This window comes from Natator depressus, chromosome 10 (assembly GCF_965152275.1).
Source record: "Natator depressus isolate rNatDep1 chromosome 10, rNatDep2.hap1, whole genome shotgun sequence".
Lineage (NCBI taxonomy): Eukaryota > Metazoa > Chordata > Testudines > Cheloniidae > Natator > Natator depressus.
The window spans coordinates 31009748-31028474 of NC_134243.1; the positions used below are offsets into that span (position 1 = coordinate 31009748).

At 42.2% G+C, this 18727-nt stretch overlaps 1 protein-coding gene across 1 annotated transcript in view; it reads left to right on the top strand.

Annotated features, from left to right (window-relative positions):
• Positions 1-18727, top strand: part of GTF3C1 (general transcription factor IIIC subunit 1) — an 83266-nt gene that overhangs the window by 46076 nt on the left and 18463 nt on the right. The window contains exons 21-28 of the mRNA XM_074965612.1: positions 1050-1185; positions 2588-2669; positions 4447-4632; positions 7330-7484; positions 9227-9369; positions 14054-14135; positions 17134-17246; positions 18417-18479. Coding sequence (XP_074821713.1) covers positions 1050-1185; positions 2588-2669; positions 4447-4632; positions 7330-7484; positions 9227-9369; positions 14054-14135; positions 17134-17246; positions 18417-18479 — 960 coding nt within the window. The remainder of the gene's footprint in view (positions 1-1049; positions 1186-2587; positions 2670-4446; positions 4633-7329; positions 7485-9226; positions 9370-14053; positions 14136-17133; positions 17247-18416; positions 18480-18727) is intronic.

Here is an 18727-nt window from a genome sequence, read left to right on the forward strand (position 1 = left end):
AGCATAAACTTTTAGCAGTGAGGGAGATTAACTATTGGAACAATTGACAAAGTAGATTCTCCATCACTGGCAACTTTTTAATCAAGATTAGATTTCTAAAAGATATGTTATAGTTCAAACAGGAATTAGGCCAGAGAACTTCCCTGACTTGTATTGTGCAGGAGGTCAGAGCAGAGTGAGCCTTTCTGGTCTTATACACTCTGAACTGTGTGTTTAGTGTAGTGTTTTGATTTTTTGGTAGAGTGTTGTGTTTGTTTTAGTGCAGATGCTGCTTTGTGTTAGAGAAAGCAAGTTGAAGAACTACATCTTTCACTTGGAGCAGAAGATGGTGAGGTCTTTAATTCCCGTGGGAGCTCATGCCCCCCAAAAAGTTCTGTCTCCTGCACACCCTCTTAGGGAAACCTCCATCACCCTTGACTCAGAGTGAGACCCATTAAATTCCTCTGTAAACCTAAACGAAAGTTCCTTGCACTGGCAGCCAGGAGCCTATGAGTTCAAATCTCAGCTCTAATGACTGATGTCTTTATTTCCATGCATCTCATCACCTTTACTATTGACCATGTCCATGAGCCTGAAATTCAGAAGGTAATCAAGTGTGAGCCACTGCCAGCTCCATTTTACAGATAAAGCTGTGTTCTTTTAGGCCTTTGTGCTATCTCAATTAAAAATTCTGTTAGCTGAATTCTAACATCAGTTTCATCTTGGCAAACTTTATCTCCAGTTGGGTGGCACAGATGTTAGTAAGAGCAGAATTATGTCCTGCAGTTTAATCTAAGTTAACAGTTCTGCAGTCTCTTTGGTTGCAATTTCTAATATTCAGTTCTTTTCTCTAAAATTGAAAAGTCAGTTCCCTGGATCCTGAGTACCTAAGCTGAGTAGAAAAGCTGACATTGTTGCCAACTTTTTGGTGTGATCAATGGAGTGTGCGCCTTTTCCTGCAGTTTTGCACCAACTCACTAGCTGTTGAGGTGTACACAAAGTCGTCTAGCAAATGTCTTGTCAGCTATTCTTACAAGTCTGTTACTATGTATTTTGTTTCTTTTCCTCAGAGGAAGTCGAGAGGTGGTGGATGATGGATGCATTCCCGGGGATGGGATGGGAGCTGGGGGTCTGGATTCCAGCTTTTATGGACATTTAAAACGCAATTGGATATGGACAAGCTATATCATTAATAAAACTAGGAAGGTAAGGATTTTTAAATGGATTTATTATATAGCAATGGCTCGACTTTATTTAAACTTTTAACGTCTAGTATTTTTAAGAGTTGTTGAAATATTAATAGAAATGTTTGCTACTCTAGTTGTGTGCATTCCCAAGGACACATATCCTTGTAAGGTTTTTCCTTATCAAGGCATCTTTATAAAAACATGAAAGGTAGCAGATGGCAAATGAATAGTTACCCTGGTGAATTTTGATATTCAGTGGATGGAAAATTTGTCTGAATTGTGAAATGCAGTCTGAGTTATGGTTCCCTTCAGTACATGTGCTTTACTGAGATTTGCTTTAACGGCATATTCGGCCAAAGGAGAATTCACTACCCAAACACATAATTAATATGAAGGTAAAAGGTTGCTGAATAGTGCTTTGTACACTTCCAGAACACGGAATTTGGTGGCTGAACATTGAAACCTCCAAAAAGCATTAAATGCATACAACAAACATTAGAAAATCTGTCAGTACAGGATAATGCCTCCCATGCCATTCTCCCATCTGACCTTAACTCTGCCCCCTGAGAGTGCAGCCCTCCGGAGTCCCTGGGGGATATCACAGTACTGTACAGCTCTTTTAAGATATGAAGGTTAGGGAAGAAAAGAACAGTGTTCCAGGGGTAGGGGAGGAGGAGTGTAAAGTGTTCAAAAGCCTCTGATCCCTTGCTGAGACTCTTTTCTCAGTTATGTCTGTCAGCCCACCACATATACTGCCCGTATTAATGGTGCAGCACAGAGGGTCCATGGAAGTGTGCAAATAAGAGTACAGATTTGGAGTTGTAGTGGCCACACAGAAAATGGAAGATATTGTTGGGAATGGCTAAAGTTCTGCTTTATTGCTATTTCCATGGGGTTAGAGATATGGTTAGGTGGAGTGGTGGGGTGGATGGAGTGCATTTTCTGGTTTTCTAATGTTTGTGTTTTGTTTTGTGTGTATTTCCTGCTTCTTGGAAATTCATATGGCGTTTAGAGCACTTTGAAAAGCAGTTTTATAGAGAAATTGCTGCTCAGTCTTAACTATGATACAGCCTTAGAGCACTCCCACCATAAATTCCTTAAATTCTTAGTTCCTCTCTACTTTTCCTCCACAAATTTTTGCTTGACAGAATTAGTATGAAGTTCAGAACTTCCAACAATGGTGGTGGTTTCAATACAACTTTAGAAATGTTTTTAAACTATCCATATATTTAGTGGTGAGTACGTTACTAATTCAACCTTGACTCATGCCAGGAGGCTTTCTACTGCTTAAATTAAAAATCTCTTTCTGAAAACTGTCCACAATACATTCTTCTCTCAGAAATATCTTGAATTTATTAATATTAGAGTGTGTACTCCTTGGTGTTTACATCTTGTCTTGGTGGATGTTTTGTTGCTTTTAGGAAAGTGCCGTTCCTGAAAATGGACTTACAGTGAGACTCCAGACTTTCTTAACAAAACACCCCCTTCCACTCAGTACTGGAGGTAACATAATGGTGCATATAAAATATGTAATTGCATTAGAACTATGATCCTCTTTCTCAAACCCATAGTGATGATGTGAGTTCTTCACACTCGTCCCATAATATGAGCTATTCTAGGTCATTACTGAAACAGTGAAAAACTTTGTTTCCTGTTTCTGGATGAGTGTGACAGTATTTGGTCATTTGTACTTCATCCTGGAGAGTCTAAGGCCTGGTCAACACTGGGGGGGAATCGATCTAAGATACACAACTTCAGCTACGAGAATAGTGTAGCTGAAGTTGACGTATCTTAGATTGACTTAGAATCACTTACTTCGCGTCCTCGCGGCGCGGGATCGACGGCCGCCACTCCCCCGTTGACTCTGCTTCCACTTCTTGACGTGGTGGAGTTCCAGAGTCGATGGCAGAGCGATAGGGGATCGATTTATTGCGTCTACACTAGACGCAATAAATCGATCCCCGATAGATCGATCACTACCCGCCAATCCAGCAGGTAGTGTAGACGTGGCCTCAGAAGCACATCTTGCAGAAAGGCCAGACAGACACACATTCTACATGACTGACAAGCCAGAAGCTTTTTCAGATCTTTCTACTGTAGCCATAATTGTATCAGGCGTCTTATACTTCCCACTGTGATGTAGAATATAAAACAGTTTTCACATTTTCATACTTTCCCAAAACATCAGTCTTTTTTGGCTGAATTTTTTTCCTTATTGAGGTGCCTCTGCTTAGTTTAAAGAATATTGCTTTTTTGTTTTAAACCAAAGTTAGAAGTTTTTGAAAATGTATTATTAAAGAAACAAAAAGAAAAGGAGTACTTGTGGCACCTTAGAGATTAACAAATTTATTTGAGCATAAGCTTTCGTGAGCTACAGCTCACTTCATCGGATGCTGTAGCTCACGAAAGCTTATGCTCAAATAAATTTGTTAGTCTCTAAGGTGCCACAAGTCCTTCTTTTCTTTTTGCAAATACAGACTAACACGGCTGCTACTCTGAAACCTGTAAGTATGAACAGTAGACTCTTTAGTCAGTCTATAGACAAGTTGTAAAATGCAATTAGCAAGCTTTTAAAAATGATGAATTTTGATGAAAATGATGGGGCCTGATGAATTTAAATATTCAAAACTTTAAAACCTGCCCAAGTCCCAAGTTTTCGTCATACTTGTCTTGTTTTGTAGAGCTCGTTGAAATGTATAAACTGCAAGCCATGTTTGAAGAGAATCTGTGTAGCCTGGGTGTTTTTATGATTAACTTTTTAAAGTGGAAGTGGAATCTTTTTATTTAACACTAACTTGAGATAAGGTGGCTCACTTGCTGACTTCAAAAATGAGTAACTTTGAAACTATCAAACCATTTTCTTCAAATTTGGTTTGATTTTAATTCCCAATAAGTTGGAAGAAATTGAATGCAATAGAGCTACAGTAATATTAAGATTGCATAGTAAAGCACCACAGTTAGGGAATGTGAAACCTAAAGTTGAATGTAAAACTTTAACTGCCCTCTTGATTTACGTGTGCATCGCATTGCAGTCTTCAACTACATTATCATATGTTTCCTTAGGGATACGGATATCTAAACCTGGGGAAAATCCTATTGTTACGTTGTCTTTGAGAAATAATACATGATTACATGACTACACTGATAATGCAGATACACGAGGGGACAGAGTTTGGGTGGTATATTCTGATGTAACTTCGTATTTCGACTTTTGATGGCTTAACATTGCATTGCATATTTTGCTATAAAATTCCACTGATGTAAATGTACTTCTTTGTAGGTAGTAAAATAAACATTTTGGGGAATGCAAGGGAAGGCGCAAAGTCCCCTGTGCAGAAGGAGGAATGTATTGAGATTGATAAAGAAGCAACGTTGAACAGAACCAAGAGAGTGAGGGGTGGAAAAAGCCAGAAACGTAAGAGGCTTAAGAAAGACACTGGAAAGAAGACAAAGAAGACAAAGAGAGGTAAACAAGTAGCATGCTTGTCAGTAAGAGAAGCTTTGTTTTGAGCAGTCTACATGCTGTGGCATCACTTCAGAGGAGCTGTGGTGACCGTGAGGTTTCCTGTAACCAAAAGCTTTCATTGGCCACTTCCTTGGGTTGCCCTCCTGGTGAACAGAAAGCTGTCAGTGCCATAGGGCTATGTGCTGGCTTTGGGGAAGCATAGCAGCATGCTTGAACTCTGTCCTTTAGCTGCATGCACTTACAGATCTGTATCGCCATTCATACTAGCTGCAGAATCACAGATCCCAGTTTGGGCCCCATTGGCCATTGCTGTGGTTGCACCACAGCTTTGCAGTCACCCTTGGTGTGTCCCAGCTCAGAGCTCTCTCCCATGGAGAGCCACAGGGTGGTCAGTTTGCTTTCTGTAGAAATCATTTCCTGGCTTCTGGCCTTCACTCTTCCTGTCACACTCCTTCTCCCTCCTCCCCACATTGTGGGCATTACCAACCCTTCTTCCATGACTTTCATGGCCTTTACTTTCTTACCCACTGTTGTCTCAGTGTCTCCTCCCCTGCCTGCACTCTTTCATTCTCACAAACCTTCCAATCCCTGTCTTTGCTGCCCCCTTCCTCCCTGCACTCCTTCCTCCTCTTCTTCCTTTCCCTCCTACTCCCTGGAATCTTAATTCTTTTTTATAAACTTGCCTTGATACGCCACATATTTCCCTCTAAGTCTGTGCTCTCTCCTTCCTATCCTGAAGGTTATGCTGGTGACACCAGGCTCCTCTCTGAAAACCACTCTATCCAGCTCTTCTCTCCCTTTCCATTTGAGTGGCTGTTATCTAAAGCCCCTCGTGCCCCCAGCCAAAGTTCCCTCTACTTTTTTACATCCATGTGAGGAATGAATTTTGTTATGTGCACCAATATGGAGGTGATGTGGGGCTGAGGGGTCTGGAGTGTGGAAGGGGGCTCAGGGCTGGGGCAGAGAGTTCGGGTACAGGGGGGTGCAGGCTCTGGAGTGGGGCCAGGGATGAGGGGCTTTGGGTGCAGGATGGGGCTCAGGGCTGGGGCAGAGGGTTGGGATGAGGGCTTTGACTGGGTGTGTGCGCTCTGAGGTGGGGCCAGGGATGAGGGGTTTGGGGTGCAGGCTGCCCCGGGGCTGCGGCAAGGAGTGAGGACTCCCCCACAGCCCTTTCTCGCTGCAGCATCCCGGGGCCTTGGGAGAGGTGCCTTTCTCTGGCTGCGGCAGCTCTGGGGCCAGGGGAGAGGCGCCTCTCCAGTCCAGGCCCTATGGCTGCGCGCCTGCATGACCCTTGATAGCCTGCTGTGCGGCCATGCATCTTAAAGGGAACTTAGCCCCCATCTCCTCTTGCTGATTGCTGCCTGGCTCTATATCTCCTACCTTTCTCAGGAATTTCCAGTGCTGACCAGTCTGACTTCATTACCTCTCATTTCCCCTCAACATCCTACTTTGACAGCTTTGGGGTGTCTCTTCCACTCTATCTCATTACTTTCTTGGACTTTTGGTCTTTAATAACCTCTCTTTCTGATGTCTCCATCTCTGAATTCTGCCTCTCCAACCATTACTTCCTTTTTGAATATCTCATGTTCTGGCTTCTCTGCTGCATTCAGCCCCCACCTTTCCACCTGACATCCCTCCCCTTATTAGCTCCGTGGTCTCTACTTTCAGCTCCCCTGTGTCCTATGCTAATGAGACCACTGTCCACCCCTTGGATTTCCAGGCAAAGTTGTTCCCATCGCTGTTCGTGCTTTGTTGAGCCCCTTTGGAAAAGGCCACCAGACTGTGCTGACACACAACATTAAGTTGATTTGACTCTTCCTTTCTAATCCTGCTGACTACTTCTCCCTTGTCCTCTTTCACCTCTTCTCTGCTCATCATCTTGCCAGTATTTTTCCAAAACACTGGCACTGTGAAATAGGAGCTCGACTTCACCTCAACAATGCTAATCTCAGTCTCATTGTCTTAAAACCCCTCAGCCTTCCTCTTTTTTGTCATCCTTCACTCCCCCCCTTCTACCTCCCCCCTTATTATTATTATGTATGTTACAGTAACACTTACAGATCCCATTCTGCTAGGCATTCTACACACACATAGTAAAAGACAATTTCTATCCCAAAGCATTTATCATCAAAACAGACAAAGGTTGGGGAAACGGGCATAAAGCAGTCAAGAGACTTGTCCAAGGTCACAGAATAGGTCAGTGGCAGCGCCAGGAATTAATCATCATCTAGAGATGGATGTGATGAGGCCCTTCATCACTGAAATTGTTAACTTTGTCAGACAAATTATTTACAATTAGATGTTCAATCAGACTTCTCAGTTTGAGCTTCTGGAATGGGGACACTTTCCTGAGCACCTTGTACGTAGTGGGCACTACCTCAAATAATAAATAATAGAAGTCATGTTTTGGGAGCAGGCAGAAATACTGCGCAGACTAAGTCACTTAGTCTCTCCGTGCCTCCGTTCTCTGCCTATAAAATAAAGCTAGTGCTTTCATTTTCCCACCTTTTGTCTGTCTTGCCTGTTGAGACTGTAAACTGTTCAGCACCGGGACTATATGTTTATACTGTACTTAGCACAATGAGCCTCCAGTCTCAGCTGGAGCCTCTAGCTATTAGCATAATACAATTCAATAAGAATAAAGGCCTTGCTACAAACACTGTTAGTATAATTGTCTCTCTTTGGGTTTGTGTTTAGAGGAGTCTGTAGAAAAAAATAAAAAGCTGCGCTACCATGATGAGGCTGACCAGAGCGCCCTGCTGAGAATGACGCGCCTGCGTGTCACCTGGACTGTGCAAGAAGACAGCCTGCTCATGCTATGTCGAATTGCCAGTAATGTGCTAAACACAAAGGTGCTCACTTATCACTTCTCTACTGAATGTGTGCACAGTAGTACCAGTATAGCATTGGCATTGCCGTATCCCTCTGTATTATGGGGGAGTGGAAGCAACACCACATTTGGGCTTGCTTCAGACTTTTTATGTTCACGGAGGTGACAAAGGTTTCCAAGGTATTGTGTGATTTGAATTGTAGGATTAATTTGAAATGCTGATTTGTAGTTTGTAAAGCGGTTTGAATTTTCTAGGGTACTTGGAAGGGGGAAATCTGAGCTTAGCTATTGCTGTACCAAAAAGCACCATGAGATAAAATATTCTGCACTCTTACCTTTTCTTTGGATCTCTTTTGAAAAGCAGGATGAAGTATGAAATTGTCCTTCTGTAGTATGTGATGTTGGGACCAGTGCTAAAACTTACAACACAAAAAAACTTAGTGATGAATCTTCAGTGTTAAGGGGGGATAACTTTCCAAGTGAATAGGATGTGTGCCATTCTGAGACGAGAGTATGAGATTACCAAGGTTTTATGAGTTGGATGTAGTTTGAGGTACATATTGCTTATTATAATGTGTTTCAGATGGAAGTGGAAAGTTGTTACTGACAGCATTGCAAGTGAAGTGAAGGTACCAAGGAATGCAGGAGATTTTCCTTAGTTTCTTATTCCCATGCTTCTGTACTATGGGTAGATGGGATGTGTCCTGAAGCAACTTTAGCTGTCATTAAACAAAACTTTGGTTTGTACTGATATACAATCCCTCTCTTTCCTCCCCTTAAAGGCTCCTTATCCTAGCTTACTCATCCATCCCCTCCACGGGTCTGGCCCTTGTCCCCTTTGCATTCAAATCAGACAGTTTCCTCTTCTACTCTGCCTGGGCTCAGTCATGGAGAGCACAGGAGAGAGACTCCTTGTTTTCACTTCAGGTGTCCAGACTTAGCATAGCCTGCAGCACTCAGACTCCACTTTCGGAGAAAGTCCTTCTCCGCCCTGGGCAGGAGAATGCTCAGTGCAGATGACATCTTGAGGGATTTTAGCTGCTAAAATCCCTCAAGTGTTTACTGGGCATGTGCAAATTGCAGTTTTTCAGAGGCTTATAATTTGGGTTAATGTGAGTGGATTTTTACAAGACAGGAAAAGATTTATCTCTGGTGCAGTGGTCACCCCCTGCCATATTTCAAGGCACTGCTCCAAAGAATGGGCGTGCTAGAGCTATTCAAAGAAGAGGTGAGCAAAATTCTTTAACATGGGCAAACCAATCTATTTTTCTCTTGACTCATTTCCAGAAACAGCTAAATGATTTTGGCTGAAATTTCCCCCCAGAGGCAAACACCGAGCATTGAAAATTTCAGTTGAAACAAAGTGGCAAAGTTATAAGCAACTGAAAACAGAGTCTTATAAGAAGTAGTATAGGGTGATCTTAATAGGAAGTGCTACTAGCCCCTCTTATGATATACTTTAAAGTCTTAGCCTGTACTTTAAGTGGGGAAAAGTAAACTATTGTACCCTTCCATATCTCAGAAATGGTTGAAGGGGTTGTGTTCAAAATTTCCAGACCAGATTTCACTTTTAGGAACAGAGCAAACATGGAAAATCCCAGCAGCAAAAATGAATGTCTTGGACAGTTATAAATGTGTGTGGAGGGGCATACAGGAAAGGATTGCGGCCTTTTTTCTAGTGGTTGTTGCTAGTGCCAGCCATCACTTGCATACCTGCAGGTCAAAGTAAGATGAGCTTTGACTTTCTTTTTGTATTTGATCCAGGTGAAAGGACCGTTTGTTCCATGGCAGGTTGTCCGAGATATCATGCATGCCAGCTTTGAAGAATCTTTAGATAAAACTTCTCATTCTGTTGGACGAAGAGCTCGCTACATTGTCAAAAATCCACAAACCTATCTTAATTATAAGTAAGTGATTTTTTTTAATTTGTCTTTCTAAATATTTATGAAATGAAGTTAAGGATTTCATTCCTCTGTACTTGGATTCCTGCTTTTTTGTCCCCCTCCATCCTATTAATTCAAATCTCCAGTGTCCCTCTTTGGGCATCTCTGTACAAGTTAATCTGGAATGCTACATGATCTATGACATCTTGAGGCAGAGGCAGGTGCACCACACATAGCTGAGTCAAAGTTTGGGATGCAGGGATTCTTGGTCCTGCCATATCACTTCTGAGTTCCACAGACTTACTCTGCCTCATTGAAGTTACTGTAGTCTGGGTCATGTTCCGGGGCACTTTAACTTTTATTTTATAAACTAGGTACAGGCTTTCCTGATGATTTTTTTTGGGGGGGAGGGGGGTGTATCATACATACTACACACAAAAAGCAACATTAAAGTATTATTTAGGTTGCAAAGCCAAGCATTTTAAAGATAGGAAATGCTAGTGTTGAGGTTGCCCATCCAACCTGATTGATCCCTAGAACAACTTCTAGCCTATGAATGAGGCAGGGGTCCTGTGGGAAATAATATTATGCAATTAGATTTTATCATGAATGCTCAGAGGGGTGCCAAATTAAGGTTATATAGGCAATCTTTATTGTTTCCTAACTTTTGAGTGCTTGACTTTGTGGCCTTAATGTTCCTTTACTGTAATATTTTTGTGTGTAATTTCATAGGTTTTTAAAAAAGCAAACTGAAAAAACAAATTCCATCATGTGGCATCATATGGACTCACCCACATGGGTCATCAGCAGGATTGGAACCTGGAGATCCAATCCACAGGCCTCTACTACTTGAGCTAACAGATTAACTGATAGCAGTAGTAGGTTGTCAGTCTCTGTGAACCAGTACTAAGGAGAGGTTGGTCACTTTGCCAGTGGGTTTCATAGATATTTGCTGACAGCAGAAAAGTGATCAGACTCAGGAATACTAGGTTTGATTGTAGACACTGGACTGGAGTGTGCTTTAGTGGGACTCAAACATTTCTGTCCATTCCCCCTTAAACATGACCCCTTCTATCCCATCTCCTGCAACCTGTCTCTGTTCCAGTCCTGTCTCCTTCTCACCCCTGTCTCCTTGCTTAGGCAGTGCAAGTTTCCACTCCTCAAGTTTCTCTCCCCACAATGGTTCCCAGTCCCAGTCTTCCTTTCTGGGCTCATTATCCAATCTGTCTCCTCACCTCCATCCAAGCCAGCTTTGTCACAGTCTACCCTGTCCCTAGCTCCTTGTCTTTTTCCCCAGGTAGACATAGTTCTCCCCCACACCCTTTTTTTGTCATCAGATCTGTCTCCTCTTCTCTCCATGTCTGATTCTTTGTCCAGTCTCCCTGCTCAGTCTCTGTATTCCTGCCTGCTCCTATCCCCCTGCCCAGGCAATCCCAGTCCTTGGTCCTGTCCTGTCCCCTTCTCCCACTCTCCTCCCCACCCCAACCCCTTGGCTTTTGTCCCTTCTGCATTAGTGTCTGTTGGGTGTCTTCCTTCTCCACATGCCTGGGTGCCAGCCACGGGAGCACTGAGACCACAGGACAGTTTCCCTGCCCTCAATTGTGGTTCCCCACCCTGACCCCATAGCAGCTAGAACCAGGAATTGCAGGGAAAGTCCTGCTTGGCCCCTTCAGCCCTAGGCTGGAGCATACTCAGTGCAGATGGACTCTTCCAAAAACTGTCATGAAACTCCCAAGCTTCCACTGAGCATGTGCAAACTGAGATTTTTCAGAGGCTTGTAACTTGGCCAAATTTGGGTGTATTTTCACTGTCATGGCAAAAGGTACCTCTCTGACACACAGGCCACTCCCTGCTGAATTTCAAGTCCCTGTGCCAAAGCCTCTAGAGCTTCTCAAATTAAAGGTAACCAGAATTTTATCATAACAAAACTTTTTTCCCTCACTTCATTCAGAAACGTGTGAACGGTTATGACTGAAACTTAAAAAATAAAATAAAAAATCAGCTTCAGCTTGCAGTTTGGCAAAGCTGTAAGCACCTGTATACAGGGTCTTATGACGGGAAATCAGGTCATTTTAATAGGTGACACGACCTGCTCTGCCTAGAATAAGTATCATCTTTTCATCTCCGAGCATCTTTGCAGACACCAGGAGCAGTACAGCATCACCATTCATTCCTATCCCTGGTTTATTCCTCCATGAAGGCCAGCCTGGCCATGTCCCTACGTGCCGTGTCCCTCCATCTAGTTGATGGTCGGTCTCTATGTCAGACTGGCCTTTGTTGTTTTTGCATTATTTTCTTTGGCACCGTATCATCTGTCTGTCTTCTCCAGTGTCCTTACCATTGTAATCTTTTCAACTGCACGCAGTCCTGTACCTGGATTTCCCACTCTGCTTTCCTTCTCACTTCATTTGTCTTAAAAGCATTCCACTTTACAGCTTCCATCTTTCAGCATGCTCTCATCTCTGCTGCCTCCCACCTTCTGTCTTTAATGCAGCTGCTTCCAGACCATAGAGTAATTTTGTTAGTACACTGGTTTGCTAAATTTTCAGTCTGGTTCCAAATTTAATGTTTTTATCAGCCCATAATTTCATCAATTTCTGTGCAGCACATGTAGCTAAAACAACATCATTTTAACGTCATCCTTGATGGAACCATTGGCACTGACCAAGCTTCCTAGGTACGCTTAAGATTTACCTTTTTCTATGACTTCACCACCACTGCATGTCGACACTATCTGTTGTCCCTTTTCCAAGATACAACCACTTTGTCGTCTTGGCATTTATTCCAAGTCGCCTACGCCAGTGTTTCAAGGTAGCAAAGAGGAAATTAATTAATTCACACATCTGCCAATAGTACAATAACTTCCCATGAACTTCCTCCACTGTTTTCTATTACTTCCTTGAATATTTCCCATCCAGCCTGCAGTGAGATTTCTTCATCATCACAGATTAATGACCTGAAATGCCCTCCAAGCCTCCCTCACAGAGCTATCCTTTAACTTATTAAAATCAAATTTAGCTCCAATTGCACCCATCTCTTTCTTGGACTTTAACTTAATCTTAATCTTTCCCATTAGTAGTTCATGATCACTGCCACACTTGGCACTTCTATAAACTCTAACATCCATCAGTGACTGTCTGTGCCTTTTACTGGTGGTGATGTGATTAATCTGGTTTTTGATTTGACCATCTGATGAACTCCATGTAACCTTGTGAGCATCTCACAGCAAGTTCTTAACCTTTAGGCATTGTCATTTGCTGTCCCAATGCTGTGTAGTCCAACATTATTCATTTTATGTACCATGTCTGCTACCAACCTCTGCATTCATATCTCCCATTATCAAAATCTTATCATGATCAGAGATCTCATCTACAGTGCTATCTAACTGTTGATAAAATCTGTTCCCTTTTTCCTCTTCTGCTGCTTCAACTGGTGTGTAACAGCAGATCAGTTATGCATAGTAATAAGTATACATGTGTGGTATTCTTATAATTACACTGAATTGTCTCTCTAACATCTTCCGTTTGACTCATTCTTGTTTCTGAAAAATAAAAAAAACTTATTTTAAAGGCTTTTATGAAAATATCAAAGGAAATGAAAGTAGTTCTGTTACTAAATAAGGGGGATGAAATTAATGACTGAAAAATGGCTGAGGTTCTGAACTCTGACATTTGTCTTCAGCTAGCAAATAGAAAGTATTAACAAGGAAGACAGACCCATGAGATGTAACTTTTGTTGAAGTTCAGATATAGGACTGGCTGAAGAACTTTTAACATGTACAGATCAGCTAGTCCAGTTGACCTGCATTCTAGGGAATTATTGATTGCACTTCAGGATCTTTTGAAACTAATTGTCACTGAGATGCAGGGACGTGCCAGAAGGACAAATTTGCTCTGCTAAAATAATGAAATATCACAAGAAAACCTAATTTATTCATAACTACCTACTTCTCTAGAAGGCGTGTTTCCTGGGTGTCCTAAGTCTCAGATGAACTAGACTGCTAGAGAGACAAGGTGGGTGAGGTAATATCTGTAATTGGAGCAACTTCTGTTGGTGAGAGAGACAAGCTTTCGAGCTTACTCAGAGCTCTTCTCCAGATCCGTTAACTACTTATGCTAAACACTCTGTTCCACCTTGTATTTAGCTGTGGCACTCCAAGTATGTTTCCCAGCCCCGAAGAAGAGCTGTGTGTAAGCGTGAAAGCTTGTCTCTCTCACCACCAGGCGTTGGTCCAATTAAAGATATTACCTCACCCACCTTGTCTCTCTAATATCCTGGGACTGACACAGCTACAACTTGACTTCTAGAGATATGCATCATTTCAGACTCCATCTCCTCTTCCATCCAGACAGAGATCTACTTTTCTCTCCCTTTTCTTTCCCAAGAGACGATGAGGTGATGAGACTCTGTTATACCAGTTTCCTTATTCTTATGTGGTAGCATGCTCACACTATGGAGAAGCTTCTCCTTCAAAAGTGAACTTAGGTCTTAAATGAAGATACGGTAGTTGGAGTTAGTTGCACTGAAGACAATGGCATGTGTGTGATCCAGTAGGCACACTTTCTCAGCCAGCAGCATTGATACGGTACTCCAGGGTGCATAGAAATGGCAAACCAAATGAGCGGTTGTGTGCATGTTTTCTGACACACTGAGTTGTGAATTGTGACCCTTGCTGAATTGTGAACACTTTTACACTTATTTGTTGCAGAGTTTGCCTTGCTGAAGTTTACCAAGATAAAGCTCTTATTGAGGATTTCATGAAGAGAGAAAATAACTACCAAGACCCACAGGTAGGAGGAGAGGTATTCTAAAGGGAGACAGAGTGGTTAACATAACATTTCCATGGAATTGTATTTGGATTCCTATGATTCACCTCTTGTCTCTTCCCTTTGTGCTGTCAACCTCCTAAAAACAGACTCATGCTCCAAATCACTGCTATTCTGGGAGTTAGACAGACATGGTTAGCCTCCAAATAGCAAGAAAGCAGCACCGCTGTGCAGCAACAGAGCCTGCTTTAACCTTTGGTTGCTTAGCATACAGATCTGTACCGCCAAGCTATCCTCAAAGCTAGTTTTTCTTAGGCCAATTTGTGCTTCCACAGATTATCCATTTGGTGTCAATTGCCCCAAATCTTCCCCACCAGTCTCGTTACTGGTTATGTAGAGTTATGTGGGAAACAGTTTACCCATCCCGTGATAATTTTTTTAAATTTTGAAATTTTTCCCAAATTGAGATAAAAAGTCAATTTCAAACTTTTTTTTTCTTTTTGCAAATTGATACTCAAAAAAAAAGTTCCGATTGAGCCAATCAAAGCATTTGTGTGTTGATTTCATCCCCTTTGTTACCTTGTGCAGAATAAATTAACATTTTTAAACAGTCATTTTGAATCAAAAAATGAAAGTTTTCATTTTGAAAATGTCAAAATGGGACTTTTTGACTAGTTCAAAACTTTTTTCAAAATTTGTTTCAAATCACGAGATATGTTGAAACCAGCCTGTTCTGCAGTTTGGGTTTTGACTAGTTGGCATTTGATTATAGAAAAAAATGTTTTGTTGGAAAATTCCCAACTAGCTCTTCTATTATCTAGCCATTCCGTTTTGTTTATCAGAGGATTAGCTCCCAGTGGAACCCCTACAGTACAGAGTGGGAGGTGAACATGGCTAAAACAACAATTGCCTCTTTGTTTTTTTTCTCTTCATGGACCAGCCACACCAAGCCCAGCTGCTGTGCTTTGCAAGTGGCTAGGCTGTTTTCACCCTTAGCTATGGAGCTGCTGGTGTGGTGACCAGCTGATTCCTAAAGGTTGTAGAGTAAGGCTAATAGGTGTTGCAGGCCGAGAGATGAGGAATAGTTTTCTAAAGCTGTAGCATGGGCTTGGTTGGGATCAGCTCTCCCCAAGACTGTTCTGCCTCTCTCTTTCTCTTCTTGCGTTTCTGGTGCCTCCTGCCTCTCCTGATATACTTACTGTCTGAATATTCTGACTAGAAGTCAGGAGGGAGGCAACATGGTCTGGCATGAGACAAAACCAGGTGTCCAAGGAACTAGCTGGAAGCCGACAGCAGGAAATCCTGGAAGGAGGCCTGGGGTGGTGGTAGGCAAACAAGAAGCATGAGACAATCTCCTTACAAGGCTGGCAGTGGTGACCATGTTCTGATGCTCAGCTAGAGATTGGTGGGGAGATACTGAGAGCTGGGATGATGTACGATGGGTGCAGTGCTGGACGTGAGTTTACTTGATTAACAAAAAAGGCAACCCAGCCCCCCTCTGCAGCACTGAGGGCCATGGCCAGGGTATTTCTATGTGAAATTCAGCCAGTAGCTCTCCTCAAGACGCAATCTTTCTCCTCCAGCCTGGGTGAGACCCTTGGAAGCATTGTAGAGGCTGCTGAACTTCTTTTTATCTAGTTGACATGGGAGCTATTCCCAGGCTCAGACCAGGACCTTGAGAAGTTTTGGAGCAGCCTGCAAAGCACAGAAGCTGGGCTGGAGGAGTGGGTCATTGGTGAAGCACTCTGCACCTGCTGCCTGTAGTATTTACTTAATCAAAATCTCCTCTTTCTTGGCTTCCCAGCATAATAATTTAGCCTGCCTCTGCCCCCCGTTCCCCAGCATGCTGGAATTATAGCTCCTGTAGATGTAAATAAGACGCTGGCAATGTCATCCACATGACTCATCCTGACCTAACATCACCAAAAGGCCTGATTTGCTAATTGGAACGTGGTTTTGGGCAGCCAGCATCTAAAGTAGCCAGAGTGCCCTGCTGCTAGGCTGCTCCTGGTTGTGAGCTACCCATCTTGTTATCTGCATGCTGAAGAGAATGGAGCGGGTTTTCTGATGCTTCTGCTCCAAGTATATGCTCGTTAAATAGCACTGTGACTCATAACCTAAAAGCCTCGCTGGCCTGACTGTGCCACCAGAGTGCAGTCTCAGCCTTTAGAAGAGAATACCATCTTTCTTGCGCTTCCACTTCCTCCCTTGCTTTGTTCAGAGAGAGCACAGGAAAGAGAAAACAAAGTAGAAGTTAAGGAGTAGAAAAACCTCACAGGGAAAAACTGCAAAGGGAATCTTCCTTTTTCAGCAAACTGAGCTGGGTATCTTCCTGCATCTAGTTTCTAGTGTCAACCTTTATAACAAAGGGGGGGGGAGGTGTCTAATCCCTGTCGTTTTCACCTTTCTTTGTCTCCAGCTGTTACTGTTTTGTTTCCCTCTTTCTTCCATTTCTCTTCCTGCTGTGTCCCTGTTCGTCTTTCTTTCTCTGGAACCAAATGGAATATTCCCAATGAGATATCTGGACCAGCCATCCCCTGCAATATACTAGGGCTCTTTCCAGCAATGCTTTTAGAAGCTAGACTTGATTTGTTTGATGAGACAAATAGTGGAACCTCACAAATTCACAGTCTGATAATCTGCGCAGCAGGGCTGGTATACAGAAAAATCTCCAATCAGATGAGATTTAAATCAAGGCTCTTCTGAGAAAGCTGTCACACTGGTAATGAGATATCATTGTTTTTACAGAATACACTGTTGATAGGATACTTCATATGTTATTTAGTTACTCATAACTATGAAACAGCATTTGTTAAATAAATGAAGGTACAGAGTACATTTCATGACACATTTTCTTGGCTTATTTACTGTGCTGCTTCTCCTACTTGCTAATTCATAAACTGTAGCCATTTGCAATGGGTCTTCCAGTTATGAATGTGAAATAGGGAGGTCCTACTGCCCCTTTGCACTGTAGGAAACATACCTGCTAAGTGTTTAATATTTCAATCTCTTGTTTTGAAAGGTGTGTGCAAAAGAGTTTAAAGAATTTGTGGAGAGACTTAAAGAGAAATTCAGTTCAACCCTCGGGAATCCCAAACTTGAAATTCCAGATACACTGCAGGAGCTGTATTGCAGGTATTTTACTTAAGATGTTCTCACGTCATATGCAAAGGTGAGATCAGAACTAGATAGAGAATCTGCTGTCAAGAATTTCAGACTTTTTGAGAGCACCTGGAATCATGGTATAAAAAAATTTTCAGTTTGGTTTTCAAAGAAAAGTTGTTCATTAAAGTTGTTCTGAAATAACGATTCTACATTTTTAATTACTCTCATCTACACACCAGATATTAAATATTGTTTTTATTAATTGCATTTTATATTGAAAATTTTTATTATAGTTTTCATGAATGTCGTTCATGTCTTTAACTTTTCTATTAGAGAAAATATTTTGAGTACTTAAATGTGCCCTGTGTGACTGTAATAGATAACTGTCACAAACCACTCACTGTTTTGCACAAATTAGGTGGCATGATTTTACATTGGGATTTGTAGTTGGTGTCTCCATTAAATAATAAAAATGAAGTATTAATGTTGATTCCTAAAAGAGTGGACACATCACATCCCTAGTTGCTGTAATAGTAATACTTAGCACTTATATGGTACTTTTCATCTGTAGATTGCAGAGCACTTTACAAGGAAGGGTAAGTATCAGTGTACCCATCTACAGATGGGGAATTTAGGTAGCCAAGCATGAAAATGTTGGCCTTATTCTTTTGGTGTCCCAAAGTTAGTCACCTCATTAACTTCCCTGACTTTGAGAGGAGCTGCACATCTGCAGAAAACACTGGGACTGGGAACTAGACATTCTAGCACCCAATAACATATAAGTCCTCTCCATTCCTTCACATTAGGGGATGATAAGAGCAGATGCCATCCCTCTCTAATACAAAAATTCTCTCTCTTCCCACACACCAGCCCTGTAGACAGAAGTATTTTGTATCCACAGCATAGACAATGGCTCCATGCTGCTTCCTCCCTATGTGCTTCAGTCTGGATGTGGACAAACAGCTTCTTGGAGACTGGGGAATTCATCTCTGTGGCTCTTTAAGTCCTTGGCACCTCTGCTGAGGTCTGCCAGGACAGGTGGTTCCCCAACATTGTTTTTGCAGGTTGTGTCAAGATTAACAATGATAAATATCAGCCTTCAGCGTTTCAAGGGTTAATATAAAATCAGGGGCTCTGTCTGTGATACAGGGCATACTATTTTCTGTGTTAAATGTTTCCTTTTTACTCTCTCTTAACCAGGTTCAGAGTTTTGGCCATTGGAGATGAAGCAAATCAAAGCATCAAACAGGATGCTCTCAACAGGTGAGGGGGAGTTAGAGGCCTTTCCCATTAGAGCTCCTGAGTTATTGCGGGCTCTCAGTGAAAATGAGACGGATAGTCTTTTCACTGGTTATTGGAGAAAGGTGGAGAAAATACTAATAGAAAGTTGCTTGTGTTAAAGCTGTAGGCACTGTTGACATAGGCTACAGAGAGGATTCTAAAACTAACAGCCAACAAAGACTTTCACCAACTCCCCATCAACGCCTTCCTCTCCAAAAGCTTTAGTAAAC